At 42.2% G+C, this 20136-nt stretch overlaps 1 protein-coding gene across 3 annotated transcripts in view; it reads left to right on the top strand.

Moving 5' to 3' along the window:
• The first annotated feature begins 10942 nt into the window (after positions 1-10942).
• The window catches only part of cav1 (caveolin 1), a 39848-nt gene continuing 30654 nt past the window's right edge, over positions 10943-20136 (top strand). Inside the window, exons 1-2 of one of the 3 annotated variants that reach the window (XM_062982404.1) lie at positions 10943-11170; positions 14126-14290. In XM_062982404.1, the coding sequence (XP_062838474.1) occupies positions 10946-11170; positions 14126-14290 (390 nt within the window). In that variant the 5' untranslated portion in view covers positions 10943-10945. Of the gene's footprint in view, positions 11171-11418; positions 11576-14125; positions 14291-20136 lie in introns of those variants that run through there. The other 2 variants (XM_003221213.4, XM_008111164.3) reach the window with 2 other exon arrangements.

The raw sequence follows: 20136 nt of genomic DNA, 5'->3' as shown, positions 1-20136 counted from the left end.
GGGGACCCCTGATCTATGGCCTTTCAACTCACCAGAGCCACCAATACAAATGATAATAATACAAAAAGAAAGGTAGTGGGGTGGGTATCCCTCTAAAAGCAATGCAATGTGGTGCGTGATTTTGCACTCTATCACAAACCATGCAGCATTTTAAAACTTGCCTTTGAAAATCCAAATGCATTTGTCTCATGTCTGCAATGTGCATCTTAAATGATGAACACTTAGAATTTTTCTACTTTCTAGGACATGCATGCTATTGCTATTTATAGGGATGGGGAATGTGTTCTCTTCCAGGTGTTACTAATTCCTATTACTCTTCAATACTGACTGATATTTATAACGGGTGAGATCTGCAGTCCAGTAACATCTGGAGATCCATATGTTCCTTATCACAGAAGTCCTTATCACAGTGAAAAATTGATCCATCATATTCTGCACCAGAAAAAAGCAGACTCCAAGCTTGCAGAATCCATTTCTCTCTTTTTTTTCCAAATAGAACCCCAATGAGGTCTACCCAGTGGAATGTGGTGCAAAATGGTGACTCATAGGGTCAGTTAAATCTGGCATCCCAGGAGACATACACTGGGAGGAACTGTGTACACAAATAGAAATCTGAGTTACTATAGGGATATTGACAGACTTCTTGAGACCTAAAAATTGCTGTTGAGAAACCACTTGGTAATCTACAGCAAATCATTCAGAGATCTATCACTAGATCAGTGGTTCCCAGCCTTTGGACCTCCAGGTGTTTTGGACTTCAGCTCCCACAGTTCCTAACAGCTGGTAAGCTGGCTGGGATTTCTGGGAGTTGAAGTCCAAAACACCTAGAGGCCCAAAGGTTGGGAACCACTGAACTAGAACCTGCATTCACTTGTGCCAGCACTCTGTTCAACAAAGTAGAAACCAAACTGGGAAATGTGACAGACAAACAGATAGAAATCTAATCATCCAATGACTTTCATGGGTGACCTTGAACCAGTCACCATCTTACAGACTGTTCTCTCCCTGAGGCTATTGTGAAGATAATCCAAGAGATGATGGATGGCACGCCATTTGGAGCAAAGCAAAACAATATAATGCTCCAGGGCAACTGCTGGGCTACCAATCAGAAAGGAAACACATATAAAATATGTTTAAGACAGCTAATGCTACCCTAACGTTTCATCTTGTTAACAAGATCATTACATGTATCCAAGTATGCCCACAAGGGGACTCTGCCATTTGAAAAGTGGGCGGTATATCTGCTTCTCCTCAATTGGCAGCTGGCATCATATGTAGGTACATGAACATATGCTACACTGTGTCAGCTTCCAAAATGTGTTGGAATCTTAAGGTTCAATGGATCCAAAAATAAAATAAAAACAGCATCTAGAAACTAAAGCAAATAAAAAGAGCAATATATTCTTAGCAATATCTAAAGTCTCTTTTCAAGGACATGCCACGCATGTAATGCTTCTCCTTCAGTAAATAAATCACTGAGAAGTGGAGAAACACTTTTTAAAAACTAACTTTGCAAACATCTATTTCTAGGATAGACTGTCTAAATATCCCTGAAATGTATCCATCTAATCCTGAAAACCAAGCAAGGTTAGCTCTATTTAGATGGGTATTTGGTACTATTTAATACTTAGATGAATATCAGGTGCTGGAGGCTATATTTCAGAGGAAGGCACTGGCAAAACCACCTCTGAGTATTCTTTGCCTAAGAAAACCCTGTGAAATTCAAGGGCTGCCATTAGTTGGCAAGGGCCCCATCTACTCGTAAACTGACCATTTAATGCAGTTTCAATATTGAAACTGGGGCAGCTATAAAATGTATGTCACCAATGCACTCTAAAGCACAGATTAAAGGGGTTATAGTGCATTTAAGAAAGATGCAGGAAAGTCCATGATAAGCCCTTTAATGTGTTGCAGCAGATTCCAATATATCCCAGATCACTGGGTGAAATCGATTCTGCAAGATATGAAACTCACTGTAGACACCTGCCCTCGCTGATGCACGTTGTAAAGAATTCAGAAAACGGGGCAAGGGGCCTACCAATAAATGTCCCAAGTGCATGGCTGCCTAGCAGGGTACTAACTGACTCCCTGGAAGGTGTAACTAACCCCCATGATGCCTTTTTTCACCTATGGACATCTCCTTAGAAATGGGAAGGGGGGAGATATAGATATTAGAACCTAGGTTCTGTGGTTAAGGTAAGCAGCTTCCTAGCCTCAAACCAGTTCCAGACCTATCTATTGAATCACCTGAACAACAAAACCTGTTGCTCCCAAATCGATTCCAAACTGACTTAAATAGTCAGTGTAGATGTGCCCAAGGTGATCTAAAGGCACATACACAAACCTCTTAGATATGCCAGCCATCTCGTTTGGACATAAAACTGTCATTTCCTCAAGTAAGTATTATTTGATGTTTATTTTATTTTGCTGTATGGCCAAAATGGTTTATCTTGGATTTGTTTACTGGATGCATGTGTTCACATAAGACTGGATCTTTCAAAACAAAACAAAATATTTTGGGACTTTACAGTTTGCAGAAAGGAAGAGTTAATCTCATTGTAAATTTGCTCAATCTGTGCTACACAACTCACCATAGCAAAGGCATTAGTTGATATGTCGAACATTTACACCAGTACAATAACTGCATTTCTGCAAGTGAGTGCAGGATTGATTTCGCAGGACAGGTGATAATGCAGTTTGTGCATAAATGGTTTCAGAGGTGTGTCACTTCCTGGTTATAGTTTATTCATATTTCCCATTTGAATTAAAGCAGCTCCTCCTGTCTTTCTGTCTGTCTGTCTGTCTCTCTAGATACCATCATCCTTCATTGTCTGCTCTGAAATGTATTGCCCTGAATATGTAAACTCTGCAGCATCAAAGATTCCTTTTTGCAATTCCATGTGGTGCTTGCAAAATATTGCACACAGAACAGAATGTGCCAGTTTTGGACCAAATCTTCACATTAACAGAGGAATTGGGCATAGCCCAAGTTCTTCTGTTACCAGGGCCAAAAGTCAAGATGGTGATCTCTGCTAGATCTACGCTGCCCAATATCTGATCCCAGATGATCTGCTTTGAACTGGATTATATGAGTCTATACTGCTAGATAATCTGGGATCATCAGATCCTGGGATATAGGGCAGGTTGCATCACTCTGAGTGCACCTAGACTGTAACAGCAATGCAGTTTTGTACCACTTTAACTAAATGCTATGGAATACTAAGTGTTGTAGTTTGACAATCTCTTGAGCCCTATCAAACCACAACTTCCAGGATTCCATAGCATTGATCTAGAACAGTTAAAGTGGTGTCAAACTGCATCCATTCTACAGTGTAGATGCACCCTCTTCTAATTGTAGGCCTGGCACTTGGAAACCAAGCTTTGTGCATTGTATCCCAAAAAATAAGTATTTCCACGTTTGTCTCCTTTAGTTTTCTTTTTGCTGTTTTCTAGTTGTTTGGTTCTGAATGCATTTTTAACAGGAAAAATATGCAGTACAAAAAAGGTCAGACTGTCCATTTTTAAATTTCATAATTCCATATTTAGATCTTTGTGTTATAAAGGCTGTCCATGGGAGAGATTTTGAAGCACAGAAATAGAAAAGCCTATTTATTGTTCTGTGCCTTCAAGTTGCTTCTGACTTATGATGACCCCAGGGCAAACCTACCATGGTTAGTCAGATTTATTTAGAGGGGGGTGTCTTGCCTTTTTGGCTTATGATGACTCACCCAAGGCCATCCAATAGGTTTCCAAACTAAATAATACATATTTTTGTTACATAAAAGTGCATTTTTCACTCTGACATATGGCCAAAACAACTCTTTAGTGGAATCAGTATGGTTGGATCTACACTGCCATAAAAATCCAGATTTTCTGCATTGAACTGGATTATATGACAGTGTAAGATCCAGCCTATGCCTCTGCTGACAGGAGGGTTCTGGGAGATGTGGGCCAAAAAAGTTTTTTTTCCTTAGCTCTGACAGATATATTGATAATGACCATCTGTATCCAGCCACTACATTTGATCTTATTTTACTGCATTTTTAGCCCGCTCTCTCTCAACCCTGAAGAGGACTCAGAGTGGCTTCCAAATTGGCAATATGCCTCATTAAACATAAATACAGAATACAGTATGCATTAAAATAATTAAAAATCATATGAACAATGGCATATAAATACATTATATAGACTGTTAAATATTGCACATAGCCCCAAAATCATAATCCAGAAGCCATTCCAAACTCCATTCCATTCCATTCCCTTCATAGCTGCATGTTGCCCTGTACTACTCTCCAAACGCTTAGTCCCATGGCCAGGTTTTAACTTTCTTTCTAAAGGCCAGGACAAAGGGAGCCGATTTGATTTCACTAGGAAGGGAGTTCCACAGCTGAGGGGCCACCACTAAGAAGGTCCTGTCCTTTGTCCCCACCAGCCGCACTTGTGAAGGAGGTGGGACCAAAAGCAGGGCCTCCCCAAAAGATCTTAGCGTCCAGGCAGGTTCACAGAGGGAGATACATTCGGACAAGTAAGCTGGGCCAGAACTTCTTTAGTTCTTTAGTTCAAAACCAGCACTTTGAATTGTGTTTGGTAGCAAACTGGCAGCCAGTGAAGCTGACACAACAGGGGAGTTGTATGCTCCCTGTATGCCGCTCTGGTGAGCAATCTGGCTGCCATCCGTTGGACTACTTGAAGCTTCCAAGCAGTCTTCAAAGGCAACCCCACGTAGAGCACATTGTAGTAGTCTATTCAAGATCTTGACACCAATCGATCATCAGTAAATGTGAAATATCAAAATAGGATACAGGATGGGGAGTGGTCTCTCTATATAAAGTCTGAAACGTAATTTCTTGGAAAACACTTAATTATATTAGAAATGCAAAATAATATTAAGACTTTAAAAAAATCCAGGCTACTTTTTCACTCTCTTTTTCTCTTTTGGGCAGAACCAGGAACCACACCCTGAATTCCATGCTTCCACTATGAGCAATAATAGTTTTCAGCTTTGCCTTTCCATGCCAGGGTTTATCCCCACCAGCAGCACTTGAAATGAACATGAAGGGACAGATCTTGCTGAATTGCGAGGTAGAAAGACTTTTTAGGGAGAGATTTTTGCAAGTTTGCACCAATCCTGGCCTTTCCCCATGCTTAAAGAACAATAAGAAATGCAAACATGTTATAAAATGGGTTGGCACAAGCAACCATTCTGAAATCCATTTGATGATAAGGATTTGGATGAAGATTCAGAGCTGGAAAAAAATCTACAATGTTTTTGAAATGAACTAGCAGGGACCAAAGTCTCCTTCTAGTTTGAAGCCATAGTTCTACTGCTTTAGAAACAGCCACATGAAGAAGAGTTGAAGCTTTTTCTTTGGTTGACATAAAATGCAAACTCTATGATGCATAACATTTGCCTTGGCTCTGAGTTGGAAGCATAATAAATCCTTGTAATTGCCCATCATCACAGGAGCCATCCCAAGACATATCAATAGAGTCTCACTAATCCAAGCCTTGCTTATCCAGGTCTCTGGATAATCCAAGCCATTTGTGTAGTCAAAGTTTTCAATAGTGATATTTTGGTGCTAAATTTGTAAATACAGTAGTTGCAACATGACATTGCTGCTCATTGAACTACTTTTTCTGTCAACTTTGTTGTATAACATGGTGTTTTGGTGCTTAATTTGTAAAATCATAACCTAATTTGATGTTTAATAGGCTTTTCCTTAATCCCTCCTTATTATCCAAGATATTCGCTTATCCAAGCTTCTGCCGGCCTGTTTAGCTTGGATAAGTGAGACTCTACTGTATATCCCTTTCTTTATTCTCACATATGGAAGCAAAGTGGCATTCGGAACTGCCTTCAACACTGACAGTAGACAAAGGTCCCAGAGTTTATGTTTGTTGTGGGATGGAATTCATGTGGCCTACCAGATATCATCTGGAATATAACTCCCAGAATTCCTCACCATTAGCTATGTTGGCTAAGGCCCCATCTACACTGCCATATAAAATCCAGATTATCTGCTTTGAACTGGATAATATGGCAGTGTAGACTAATATAATCCAGTTCAAAGCAGATAATCTGGATTTTATATGGCTGTTTATATGGGGTCTAGGACTGCTGTAAGATGCAAGGTGACAACATCAGGAAAGCTATAAGTCTCACTCTTAGGCGATTTCTTGTTGTCTGAGTATGATGGCCTTCCAAGTGTAGTGTCTTGGCAGTGGATACGTAGGTGACTGTGAAGCCCTATTCTTTACCCACATGTTCTCTCGCAGTGAGGACATCGGTTTCCAGGTGCAAGGTAGTCCTGGTCAGGGTTGGCTTGATGCACTTTCCTCTTGGCACATTTCTCCCTTTCACCCTCCATGCATGCTTCTTCAAATTCCACAGCACTGCTGGTCACAGCTGACCTCCAGCTAGAGCACTCAAGGGCCAAGGCTTCCCAGTCTATGCCACATTATTTAAGGGTTTTTTTATGTCAGGAGTGACTTGAGAAACTGCAAATTGCTTCTGGTGTGGGAGAATTGGCCGTTTGCAAGGACACTGGCCAGGGGACACCCAGATGTTTGATGTTTTACCATCCTTGTGGGAGGCTTCTCTCATGTCCCCGCATGAAGCTGGAGCTGACAGAGGGAGCTCATCAGCGCTCTCCTCTGGTTGGTTTTGAACTGACAACCTTCAGGTCAGCAGCCCAACATTCAAGTCAGCAGTCTGCCGGCACAAGGGTTTAATCCATTGTGCCACCAGGGGCTCTAGTATTTAAGGTTAGCTTTAAGTCCATCTTTAAATCTCTTTTCTTGTCCACCAACATTCCGTTTTCCATTCTTGAGTTGGGAGTATAGTAACTTCTTTGGGAGATGGTGATTGGGCATCCAGACAAAGTGGTCAGTCCTGTAGAGTTGATAGCGTAGGAGCATCACTTCAGTGCTAGTGGTTTTTGCTTCTTCCAGCATGCTGACATTTGTCCGCCAATCTTCCCAAGAGATTTGCAGGATTTTTCAGAGGCAATGCTGATGGAATCATTCCAGAAATTGAGTGTGATGCCTGTAGACAGTCCACGTTTTGCAGGCGTATAACAAGTTGAGAGGACAACAGCTTTATAAACAAGCACCTTGGTATCTCTAGGGATGTTCCAATCCTCAAACACTATCTGTTTCCTTCAGAAGAATGCTGCACTCGCAGAGCTCAGGCAGTGTTCTATTTCAGTGTCAATGTTGACTTTTGTGGAGAGGTGGCTGCCAAGGTAGCGGAAATGGTCAACATTTTCTAACATTACACCACTAAGCCCCCGGGCACAGTGGGTTAAACCCTCGTGTCAGCAGGATTGCTGACATGAAGGTTGGGTTGCTGACCTGAAGGCTGCTGGTTCGAATCTAACCCAGGGAAAGCACAGATGAGCTCCTTCTATCAGCTCCAGCTCCATGCGAGGACATGAGAGAAACCTCCCAAAAGGATGGTAAAATATCAAAACATCCGGACGTCCCTTGGGCAACATCCTTGCAGACAGCCAATTTTCTCACACTAGAAGTGACTTGCAGTTTCTCAAGTCGCTCCTGACATGAAAGAAAAACCATTAAACGGTATTTCTGGCATTGCAGAGGGATTAGCTAGTGACTGCTGGAAGAGCACTTTGGTTTTCTCGATGTTCAATTAGAGCTTCTCGTATGTGTCTGCAAAGGTGTTCAGAGTGGCTTGTAGGTCTTCTGAATGCGCACAGACTACATTATCATTGGCATATTGGAATTCTATAACAGATGTTGTTGTGACCTTGGGTTTGGCTTTCAGTCTGCTGAGGTTAAATAGCTTGCCATCTGTCCGACAGATGATTTCCTTTGAAACCAGGAGCAGATTTTTGTTTCCAATTGTGTTACATAGGGCCCTTCCACAGGGCTATATATCCCAGAATATCAAGGCAGAAATTTGCACAATATCTGCTTTCAACTGGGATACCTGAATCCACACTGCCATATACTCCAGTACAAAGCAGAAAAATGTGGGAATTTATTCAGTGTGTGGAAGGGGCCATAGTGTTATAAATTGACAAGTGGGTTTTTTTTTTAGTGTGAGACACCCCTCTATTTATACCAGTGATTCCCAAAATGGGTGCTACCGCCCCCTAGTGGGCGCTGCAGTGATCCAGGGGGACGGTGATGGCACCTATTGGGACATGGGGGCAGGGCTAGAGGAGGAGCGTGGCTTCTTCCCAAGATCCCAAGACAGGGCTGAGAATCTATACCTCTCCTGAGGCACTTGTTGGGACACAGAGGGCGGAGCCAGGAAAAGGGGCGGGGCCTCCTTCCAAGAGCCCGAGACAGGGCTGAGCCTCTATACCTCTCCTGAGAGGCCTTTTAGGACTAAAGGGCAGGGCTGGGGTGGGGGCAGGACTTTGTCCCAAGAGTGCGAGACAGGGCTGAGACTCTGTATACCTCCCCTGGGGTGCTTGTTAGAACACGGGGGCAGGGTATAGGGTCAGGCACTTGGGAAGAGGCCCCGCCCCCTCCTCTAGCCCCGCCCCTGTGTCCAGGACAGGGAGAGAAGCTCAGCCCTGCATCAGAGCTCGTAACTCTGCCAATCCTAGCCTGGCCTCCCATTTGTGGCCCCACCCACTTCTCCCTCCCAGCCCTGCATCTTGGACTAGGGGAGAGGCTCAGCCCCGCCCTCTTGAGCAGGAGCCACGCCCACCCCTCTAAGCCACGCCCCCCTTTCCAGGGGGTGCTGAATAATATTTTTTCTAGAAAGGGGGCGATAGGCCAAATAAGTTTAGGAACCACTGATTTATACCATGGCAAAATTTACTTGTTTTTAAATACAGTACAGTCTCACTCAGCCAACCTTCCCTTAACCAACATTCTGTATTATTCAATGCTGTCTGCCTTTTAGTAGTCAATGTTAGTGTAGTCAATGTTTTCAATACATTGCAATGTTCTGGTGCTAAATTCCTAAATACAGTAATTACTGCATAACGTTACCGTGTATTGAACTGCTTTTCCTGTCATTTTGTTGTGAAACATGATGTTTTATTTATTTATTTATTTTACAGCATTTATATTCCGCCCTTCTCACCCCGAAGGGGACTCGGAGCGGATCACATTGCACACATAAAGGCAAACATTCAATGCCATAACATATAACAGAGACAGAGACAAGACCAGGCACGGACTGGCCTCGAACTCATGACCTCTTGGTCAGAGTGATTTGTTGCAGCTGGCTTGCTTTCCAGCCTGCGCCACAGCCCGCAGTTTTGGTGCTTAATTTGCAAAATCATAACGTAATTTGATGTTTAATAGGCTTTTCCTTGATCCCTCCTTATTATCCAACATTTTCTCCGGTTTATGTTGGATAAGTGAGACTCCACTGTATGTATATATATATATATATATATATATATATATATATATACAGTAGAGTCTCATTTATCCAACATAAACGGGCCGGCAGAACGTTTGATAAGCGAATATGCTGGATAATAAGGAGGGATTAAGGAAAAGCCTATTAAACATCAAATTAGATTATGATGTTACAAATTAAGCATCAAAACATCATGTTTTACAACAAATTTGACAGAAAAAGTAGTTCAATACGCAGTAATGCTATGTAGTAATTACTGTATTTACGAATGTAGCACCAAAATATCACGATGTATTAAAAACATTGACTACAAAAATGCGTTGGATAATCCAGAACGTTGGGTAAGTGAGACTCTACTGTACTACATAATGTTACCGTCTATTCAACTGCTTTTCCTGTCAATTTGTTGTGAAACATGATGTTTTGGTGCTTAATTTGCAAAATCACAACATAATTTGATGTTTAATAGGCTTTTCCTTGATTCCTCCTTATTATCCAACATTTTCGCCAGCTTATGTTGGATAAGTGAGAATATATATATGGGCCCCTGGTGGTGGCGCAGTGTGTTAAAGCACTGAGCTGCTGAACTTGCAGACCAAAAGGTCCCAGGTTCAAATCCCGGGAGCGGAATGAGTGCCCGCTGTTAGCCCCAGCTCCTGCCAACCTAGCAGTTCGAAAACATGCCAATGTGAGCAGATCAATAGGCACCGCTCCGGCGGGAAGGTAACGGCGCTCCATGCAGTCATGCCAGCCACATAACCTTGGAGGTGTCTACGGACAACGCCGGCTCTTCAGTTTAAAAATGGAGATGAGCACCAACCCCCAGAGTCGGTCACAAATGGACTTAACATCAGGGGAAAACCTTTACCTTTACCTTTTTTACAGTCTCACTCAGCCAACCTTCCCTTAACCAACATTCTGTATTATCCAATGCTGTCTGCCTTAGTAGTCAATGTTAGTGTAGTCAATGTTTTCAATACATTGCAATGTTCTGGTGCTAAATTCGTAAATACAGTAATTACTACGTAACTTACCATGTATTGAACTGCTTTTCCTGTCAATTTGTTGTGAAACATGTTTTGGTGCTTAATTTGCAAAATCATACTGCAATTTGATGTTTAATAGACCTTTCCTTGATCCCTCCTTATTATCCAACATTTTCACGGGTTTATGTTGGATAAGTGAGACTCTACTGTGTGTGTGTGTGTGTGTGTATATATATATATATATATCTGGTTTGTCTTCCAATTGAAAGGAAAAATTGGGCCACAAGTCAGCTTCCTCAATTCAGCCTCTCCTTAACCTGACTTTCCTGAATAGGTGGGCTTTGCCAGCCTCAAAAGCTGGGTCAACTGAGGTACTTCTGATTTTTTGTCAGCACAGCTTAAGTGCAAAGGAGAGGGCGGGAGGTTCCTTCTGTGAACGGTCCAAAACACACACAGCCAGCCTTGCAAAGCGTGGAAAACCTCAGCAACGGCTTCCCCCGGCATGTTGTCCCCGCAAAGCCACGCGTGTGTGTACTTTCCAAGCAAGACTGGCCTCAAGTTTCCCAAAAGGGAAAAAGAGAGAGGGAGGGGAAGGAGTTGAGTAGGCAAGATGCCCCTAACTCTTTCCTCCTCCTCCTTCTCCTGCTTCTCCAAACCCAGAACAAGCCCTTGGCGGGAGTCCAGACGCATAACTTGGAGAGAGAGATACCTCCCACTCGCGGGTGGGAAGAGAAAGGGGGGGGGGGTTGGTGTGCGAATACAATACAGGATCTTCCTTCTTTGGGCGCTGGGAGTTGAGGACAGCATGTCTGGGAGCAAATACGTGGACTCCGAGGTAGGAAGGACTTCGCTTCTTCGCCTTCTCTTTTTTGGTGTGTGTGTTGCAAAGTTGATAGCTAGCTAGCGAGCTGTTTGCTTTCGGTTCCTGGCACCTCAAGGACCTGCTGAGCACTCTTGGCTCTTCCCTTATCTCTTGCTCTCTCTCTCTCCTCCAAAGACGTAAGAGGGGTGTTTGAGCTTTTTTGAAATTATTATTATTTGCCTGGCTTGGTAATCCGATCTGCTGGCGGGGCACTTGTTTTCACTCCCCCCCCCTCCCCACCTTTTTCAATGCGATATCCACTCCCTCTCCACTTACCCGCATGCCTCTCTCTCGCCGGGCTTCTTTCCCTCACATCAGTTCCAACAAAGCTGCAGTGGAGGTGGATCTCGAAAGGGACTTCAGAGGGACTCTTCTGCAGTAAGTGCTGGAGAGGCGGGAGCGGGGCGGTGGGGTGCCTGTCTGTTTCTTTGCCCTCTTGTCTGTGCCAACGCTCACTGGCACTGCTGCCCGGAGAGCTTTTGGCGCCAATCTGTCCCAACTGAGAGAGGGCTCTCCTTCTATTGCTATTGTCATGAAGACAGTGATAACCATCGACGTCCCATCTCTGTGGGATATTTGTGCATCAGGTTAACCCCCTTAAATGTTGAACTGGGTTTATCTGAGTCCACACTGCTATATATCCCACTTCAAAGCAGATGTTGTGGGATTTTCTGCCTTGATATTCTGGGATATAGGGCTGTGTGGAAGAGCCCTGAGAGGTAGGGTGCGTCTACGCTGTTGAATTGGAAAAGGAGAGATGTCGTTTTACAACACCTTTCGCCTTCTCTGGCAAAGAGTGCTGGCGCCTCGCCAAACTACACATCCCAGGATCTCATAGCATGGAGCCAGGGCAGTTAAAGTGGAATCAAACTGCAATAATTCTACAATCTGAAGTGTAGGGTACATCCACACTAAAGTAACACAGTTGGACAAGACAGTACCCATGCCTTCCTTGTGGGTGGCTCTGAGTTTTCCCGGCTGTGTGGCCATATTCCAGAAGCATTCTCTCCTGACCTTCCTCCTGCATCCATGGCAGGCATCTTCAGAGGTTGTGAGATACAGTAGAGTCTCGCTTATCCAAAGTAAACGGGCCGGCAGAACGTTGGATAAGCGAATATGTTGGATAATAAAGAGGCATTAAGGGAAAGCCTATTAAACATCAAATTAGGTTATGATTTTACAAATTAAGCACCAAAACATCATGTTATACAACAAATTTGACAGAAAAAGTAGTTCAATACACAGTAATGCTATGTAGTAATTACTGTATTTACGAATTAAGCACCAAAATATGATATATTGAAAGCACTGACTACAAAAATGCGTTGGATAATCCAGAACGTTGGATAAGTGAGACTCTACTGTATGTTAAAAGCTAGGCGATTGGGGCTGATATCTCTGTGGAATATCCAGGGTGGGAGAAAGAATTCTTGTCTCTTTGAGGCAGGTGTCAATGTTTCAATTGGCCACCTTGATTAGCAGTGAATAACCTTTCAGTTTCAAGGTCTGGCTGCTTCCTGCCTGGGGGGGAATCCTTTGTTGGGAGGTGTTAGCAGGTCCTGGTTGTTCCATGTCTGTTTTCAGTGTTGTTCTTTATTGACTGTCCTGATTTTAGAGTTTGTTCATACTGGTAGCCAGATTGTGTTCATTTTCATGGTTTCCTCCTTTCTGTTGAAATTGTCCACATTCTTGTGGATTTCAGTGGCTTCTCTGCATAGTCTGACATGATAGTTGTTGGAGTTGTTGGGAGTCGTCCAGCATTTCTGTGTTCTCAAATAATATACTGTGTCCAGGTTGGTTCATCAAGTTCTCTGCTATGGCTCACTTCTCTGGTTGAAGTAGTCTGCAGTGCCTTTCATGTTCTTTGACTCGTGTTTGGGCACTGCCTTTGTTGGTCCCAATGTAGACTTGTCAACAGCTGCATGGTATCTCTCCATGCAATATGTTGATGCATATTTTGTTCAAATTTGGCTACAATAAACTAAAAGATTAAAGTGAATACTGTGTCCAGGTTGGTTCATCAAGTTCTCTGCTATGGCTGACTTCTCTGGTTGAGTTAGTCTGCAGTGACTTGGCCATGTTTTCTCTCGCCCAAGAAATGTTCCTCATCCTCTCTTTTAAAGCCCTGGGAAACCTTTTGGGAAGAGATAAAGAAGGCGTTTTTCTTCTGTCCTTTGCCCCCCTTTGCTCATAGCTTCCATGTAGATAAGGGAAGCCAAGGGACTTTTCAAGCCTTGATAACAAAAAGGGGGAGATTTGGAGTTGACTTGAGACTGAGACAGTCGCTGGAAGAGATTTGGAAAGGAGCGAATGCGAAATGGATATTTAAAGTCCCTGTTAACTTCCCCTTAGTCTTAGAATCCCTGTGAATTCTAATTCCTGTGAATTCGGGGGATATAATTAGTAATAAACGCGGTGCAGGTTCATCAGGATCAGGCAGCAAGTTTGGAGAGGTGTGTTTTGCGCGCTAGGGCAGAAAATGCCATATTGCGACGAGGCGCGTCTCAGAAACTGGCGGATCCTTCCCTTTAGGAAAGATCCCTGGAAGGGGAAAAAAATCTAGCACCGAGGAGACTTTTGGGGGTTGGAGGCTAGCGAAAGTGCCAAGCCTTGGGGCGGGGCGATTTCGCCTCAAACCCTTGCGCACTTGGAGAGGTTGGACCCCTGGCGGCAGCTCTGCTTGGTACCAAGGGGTGGGGTGTAGGCACGGATAGAGTCCTTTTAATCCAGCCTTGGGGGCCTTCCCGGGATGAAGTTCCTCTCTGCTCTCTTGGCTAGCTGCTTTGGACACCCCGCCATCCGGGAGTGAAACTTTATTTTGACTCTCCAAGCAGCGTCCCTGTCCTTTCGCCACCCGTGCCTGCATCTCCAGGAAGCAGTTCCCTTCAAGGGCTCCGGATTGAAAGCTTTTCCTCCCTCTTTTCCTAGGATTATAGCTACACCGCGCCCATCAGGGAGCAAGGCAACATCTACAAACCCAACAACAAGGCCATGGCAGATGAGATGAATGAGAAAGAGTACCACGACGTCCACACCAAGGAGATCGACTTGGTCGACCGGGACCCCAAGCATCTCAACGACGATGTAGTCAAGGTAAGAAGCCCCCCCCCCCCCGATCTTTTCAATATTCCAACCCCACCCCCATCATTTTTCCCCTTCATACAACTCACTTCAAAAGATCTGGGAATGGGGTAGAAAGGGCCCTTCCACACAGCTATATAACCCAGAATACCTAGATTGGATTACTGCAATGGGCTCTACGTGGGGCTGCCTTTGAAGACGGTTCGGAAACTACAGTTGGTACAAAGATCAGCGGCCAGGGTGATAACAGGAGCAGGCTATAGGGAGCGGTCAACACCCCTCTTTAAGCAGCTCCACTGGCTACCAATAAGTTCCTGGGCCCAATTCAAGGTGCAGGTTATTACCTATAAAGTCCTAAACAGTTCAGGACCTGCTTATCTCCGTGACCGCCTCCTCGGGCCTTGAGATCTTCTGGGGAGGCCCTCCTCTGGCTCCCACCCCCTCACAAGCGTGGTTGGTGGGAACGAGAAAGAGGGCCTTCTCGGTGGTGGCCCCTCAGCTCTGGAATTCCCTCCCCAGGGAGATCAGGCTGGCACCCTCACTATCCATCTTTCGAAAGGACCTTAAAACATGGTTATTTCGATGTGCACTCGAATAAATAGTTCTGGTTAGTTATTAGTTGCCACAACTACTGCACTTTATCACACTCCACTCTTATTGATTGAACTCTATAATGAGATCCTTAATTCCTTCTTGTAGAGTCTGCTGAATTTTATCTTACAGATTGTATATTATGTTCAGACTCTAATGTTCTAATCTTTTGATGTTGATGTTTTATGCTGGTTTGTATGTTTATACTATTTTACTTGTTTTTCATTGGTTTAATTATGCTGTATTTTATTGTATGTTGAAACTGGGCTTGTCCCCATGTAAGCCGCCCCAGTCCCTCTGGGGAGATGGGAGCAGGATAGAAAAATAAAGTTGTTGTTGTTGTTGTTATTATTATTATTATTCCAAGGCAGGAAATCCCATTGGGTTATTTGAATCCACACTGCCATATATTCTATTTCAAAGCAGGTATTGTGGGATTTCCTGTCTTGATATTCTGGGTTATATGACTGTGTGGAAGGGCCCAAAGTGATCTTGGGGGTCCATGGACACTGACACCTTTACAGCCAAGGCTCAATGCTATGGAATCCTGGGAGCTAATAGGCTGGATCTACCCTGACATAAAATCCAGATTATCTGCTTTGAACTGGATTATATGACAGTGTAGACTCATATAATCCGGTTCAAAGCAAACAATATGGATTATCAGTTTTGATGATCTGGATTATATGGCAGTGTAAACTCATATAATCCAGCTCAAAGAAAATAACGTGGATTATCAGTTTTGATGATCTGGATTATATGGCAGTGTAGAGTCATATAATCCAGTTCAAAGCAAACAATGTGGATTATCAGTTTTGATTATCTGGATTATATGCCAGTAAAGAAGTTTGGAGAGGCATCAGCACCCTCTGGCAGGGTAAATTTCAAATGCTAAAAACCATCTGAAATTTACAATTCCATTATTCCATAGCATTGAGCCATTGCAAAGTCATGTCAAACAGCATTAAATCTCCAATGGAGATGTACCCTGAAGCCCTTTCTACACTGACATTTACGGTAATCCAGATTTTCAAAGCAGATCATCCACATTATCTGCTTTGAACGGGATTATATTAATCTACACTGACAGGTAATCTAGTTCAGAAGAGATAATCTGGATTTTATATGGTAGTCTAGAAAGGGCATGAGATTGTGTAGGAGTGTGTGTGGTTTGGTTTGGAAAATCAACAGAGAAAATGGTCCAGGGGCTCTCCAAGGAAACTGACCACATTGGAGGTTGTTTCTCAACTGTTTGTTTTCAGTCTCTACCAAAATGTTGGATAATTCCATTCAGTACTGAATATATTTTGTTTTTATGAGATGGGCGGGTGGTTCTGATGCATGAGCTGCAATAGTTTCCCTGAATATAATGTGCTAAATGTTGGATATTTATCCCCATTGGGGAAACTTGGCAGACTTTGAATAAATCAGCAGCATGTTAAGTCCAGTGAAGGAAGTATATCCTGTTGCAAGAATGAAGCTTCTTCCTATTTACTTTCCAGTTGAGCTTTTGTTTGAGGATATTTACTGGGTTTTGAGCAGTATCGTAAACAATGATATGGAAGAACTGGCTGTGACCCCCCCCCCCCCCCCATTTACAATGGAATTGTCATTTCTTCATACTCAATTGCTCACCTGTAAAATGGAGACTTACCCAGCATCTCAGCAACATGGATGTGAGCACTTCAAAGATTCGGAAACATTTGTGAAAATCTGCTGTAGCTCTTGCACAAAAGCTACTTCTTCAGGCTCCTAAAAAGGAAAGGCCATAAAATGTATTCGTCCTTGGCTGTGCCAAGATAGTGTTTTGTTTTTACTCTTAGGATGAAATCCTAGGCATACTTTCTGGACCATTAGATATGTTAAGACACTTTGCAGAGCAAACATACTCAGGATTGCACTGTTGCAGTCTCTGAAGGATAAGGATATGCATATTACAGTGAATCCTATCTGGGTCACACCATTATGCAGGAATTGTATTCCATATTCATGCACAGCAAGGCAATTTTGCTATCTCAAGAGGAAACTTGTACCTGTTGTTTTGACTCAATATAAAAAAGACATATTTGTACATTTTCACATTAAGTATTAAGCTGCCCACAAAAAAGCAGCTTCTGCAGACAAAAGTTAGGGAAAACCTATATATATTGTGACTGTATGCTTTCAACTAATTTCTGAATTATAATAATCCTAATATGACCCAAAAAAATAAATTATGCACCCATAGCATCATATAATTCTGGATTTTGCTTTACTATTTTTTTCCCAAAAATCTTTACACATTTAACATGTTTAAGGATTAGGATCAGCCATGTTTGTAGCTAATTATGGTAACCAGTGGGTCAGAATTGCATGTCCGTGTGTGTTTACACACACACAGTATGTATATATACACACAAGGTGTCCCCCCACAAACAAGGTGTACTTCAAAAATGTATATACACACTTATATTCTGGTATTTCTTTTTACATTTTTTCCACACAAAAAAAAAGATACACAGCAGGATTAAAATTTCCAGTAGTAGAGAAATGTCATAAATTACAAGAGAAACTTTAAAGAATATTTCAACAATTTGAGCAGTGCAACAATGCAATTTGAACATCTTCCACATACCAGTAATTGAAATTCCGTGACTCTCATTAAATCATTACTGTTACATTTTCTTCAATATGAATGCATTTACGTAGCCTTCAAATAATCACTGTTGCCTCTATTAGCTTTAACGACTCTTACTTTTGGTGTGGGAGGAACCTGTATACATACGCATATATATACATAAGTGTGCATGTGAGAGAAAAAGTATAGCAAGGCCATAATGTAGGATGGATCCTAACATTTGGCTGAGTGAAGCATGTACTACAAGCATCACTTTCTGATAAATGGGAGGAAGCAAGGTGTTAGATGATAAAGATTGGTTGCTTTGTTTTCCGTACTGCATCTCCTAAGTTTCTGGGCTGCTCTTGAGTGTAGTGGAGTATTGCCCATGTTTTAAAGTAAAATCTTACTCATAGTTTGGGCATCTTCTTTACACAGACAGGGACAGAGGTTGAGAGGCACTGTCTTTGCATTTGGGCATAGGGATTGATTATCAAAATTTGATATACACTATTTATATTGTTTCAGACTGAGATTTTTTTAAAATCCTAATTGTATTTTAGAGCTATTTCCTACCACTTTGCTCTCCCCTGCCCTTTTTGGACACTGCTTTTTCTTTGTCAGTCTCTGCAACCATAAAAGTCCACATGTGTTGGGCTGCTAAATCTAGTGTATGTTGAGGAAAACCACTGCTGTCTTGGGAGAAGAAAACTGTTCTTTTATTGGCTTGGTCTCAGCTATTTAATGTTAATATCTTCAGAGGAAAAAGCTCACCCGTCCCTTCTCACAGGATACAAAAATCAGAAACCCTCCAGTGCCATGGTTTTAGTCCTGTTAAGTGTAAAACAGGGGCATTGCTCAGCACTTGGAGAAAAAGAAGTAAAAATGCTTTCTCTGGGTTTGACGGCAAGGATTTCTGGGTAGGGCAGGAAATTACTGGAAGCTCCCACTGATTTTCTCCAATGGTAGCTAGCTACTATATCCCTGACCTCAGCAGCAGGAACTCTGACCATTCCTCCTCAACTATTCCTCCCTATTAAACTACAGTGTTGTTGTTTTTAAAGGCAGATTAGGCAGATTTTCCAAAAGCAAACTGTCCAGTAAATGCCCAGGCAACCATCTCTCACAAACACACTCCAGTGCGCCATTGCCAACATTTTTTCCATGTCACACCTGCATTTTTCCAGTTGCACATATGTCTGAACCGTATTTTTCCCAATTGCAGACATTTTTTGTCCAATTAGAAACTGAACAAGGTAAACCTTGTTTTTCACCAATTTTTGGTGAAAAACAAGGTTTACCTTGTTTTTCTATGGATCTATGGGTCATGGCCAGACTAGCATCTGGTGATTGGATGTGGTAGACCAAATATCAAATTGTTTGAAAGTGTTTTAATGTGTGGGGATTTCTAGCTGTGGAATATTTTTTGCTATCTGTACCTTACCCCAAGGAGAAATTTGGTTATTAAATGAAACTTTATGTGCAACTGTGGTCCTCTAGATGTTTTTGTATTGTAGCTCCCATTATCCCACATCATTGGCAGTGGATGGTAGGTCTATCTGGACTTCTAATACCGCAACATCTAAATAGCTGCATATCAAAAGTAAATAAGATTTTTCCCCCTGGAGAAGTACTTTTTACCTATAGGTAAACAAATTTAGGCCTAATTGTTATTGCTACTTCTAGTGTTGTAAACAGTTGAATTAATTGGATTTAACTTAAATATTGATTCATTATTCTATAAGTTATCCTATTTTATTGGGGATGAATTGGGTGGGGGGGGGGGATCTGTGCCTTCAAGTTGCCTGTTGACTTATGGTGATCCCATGAATTTAATAGGTGGTTTTGTCATTTCCTTACTCTAAAATATAGCCTATAGCTATATTAATTGGCATTTTAATTTCTGTGGGAATAAACCACACTGAACACTGTAAAGGTCCTCCTTTGTGATAAGCATGTATAAGAGTTTACTGCTAATTAATCAGTTCTGTGCACCCTTATGTGTACAATGAAGGTTTCAATGGCAGGCTCTAATAAATACAATGTAAATTACTGTAGACAAAGTTTGGAAACCACTACTATAGATCATTGCCAAGGAATCTTGTAGCACCTTGGAGACATGGATAGAATTGTGTTATATGGATAAAAACCTTCACATAATTGCTTCATTGATCTATTATTAGGAGTATTGGCCAGTAAGTTTTCTGCCAACTAGGGCTCAAGGTGATATGCATAAACAGAAGAAGATTATGAAAAATATTCATTGAAATTAGGATAAACATTAGTCCTGAAATAGTTTTGGAATTAGTACGCATAACAGCGCCTATCCCTAAGATTTCAAATTCCAGGTTGGATCATAGGGAAGGAGAGGTCTTTTCAGATATTCTGGTTCAGTACTTTAATTTGATATGGAACCATGGTGGATGCTAATTTGTTCTAAGGTTTCTAACATATGGACTTTAAAATACATACCAGTCAACAACCTGGCCTCCATATTTTGTACAGACTGTAACTTTTGAATATTTTTTTCAGGGGCAGCACCATATAGATTACATTACAGTAGCCTAATCTAAAGAGATTAAGGCATAATTCTGAATCTTAATAGTTTAGACTCTTTTAAAGAATTCTACATATTTTGCCAAAATTGCACCACTCTTGAAGTCTTGAAAAG

The sequence above is a fragment of the Anolis carolinensis genome, chromosome 5, assembly GCF_035594765.1.
Source record: "Anolis carolinensis isolate JA03-04 chromosome 5, rAnoCar3.1.pri, whole genome shotgun sequence".
NCBI lineage: Eukaryota > Metazoa > Chordata > Lepidosauria > Squamata > Dactyloidae > Anolis > Anolis carolinensis.
Note: the sequence above shows the minus strand (reverse complement) of the source record. Positions and strands in the feature narration are given on the sequence as shown.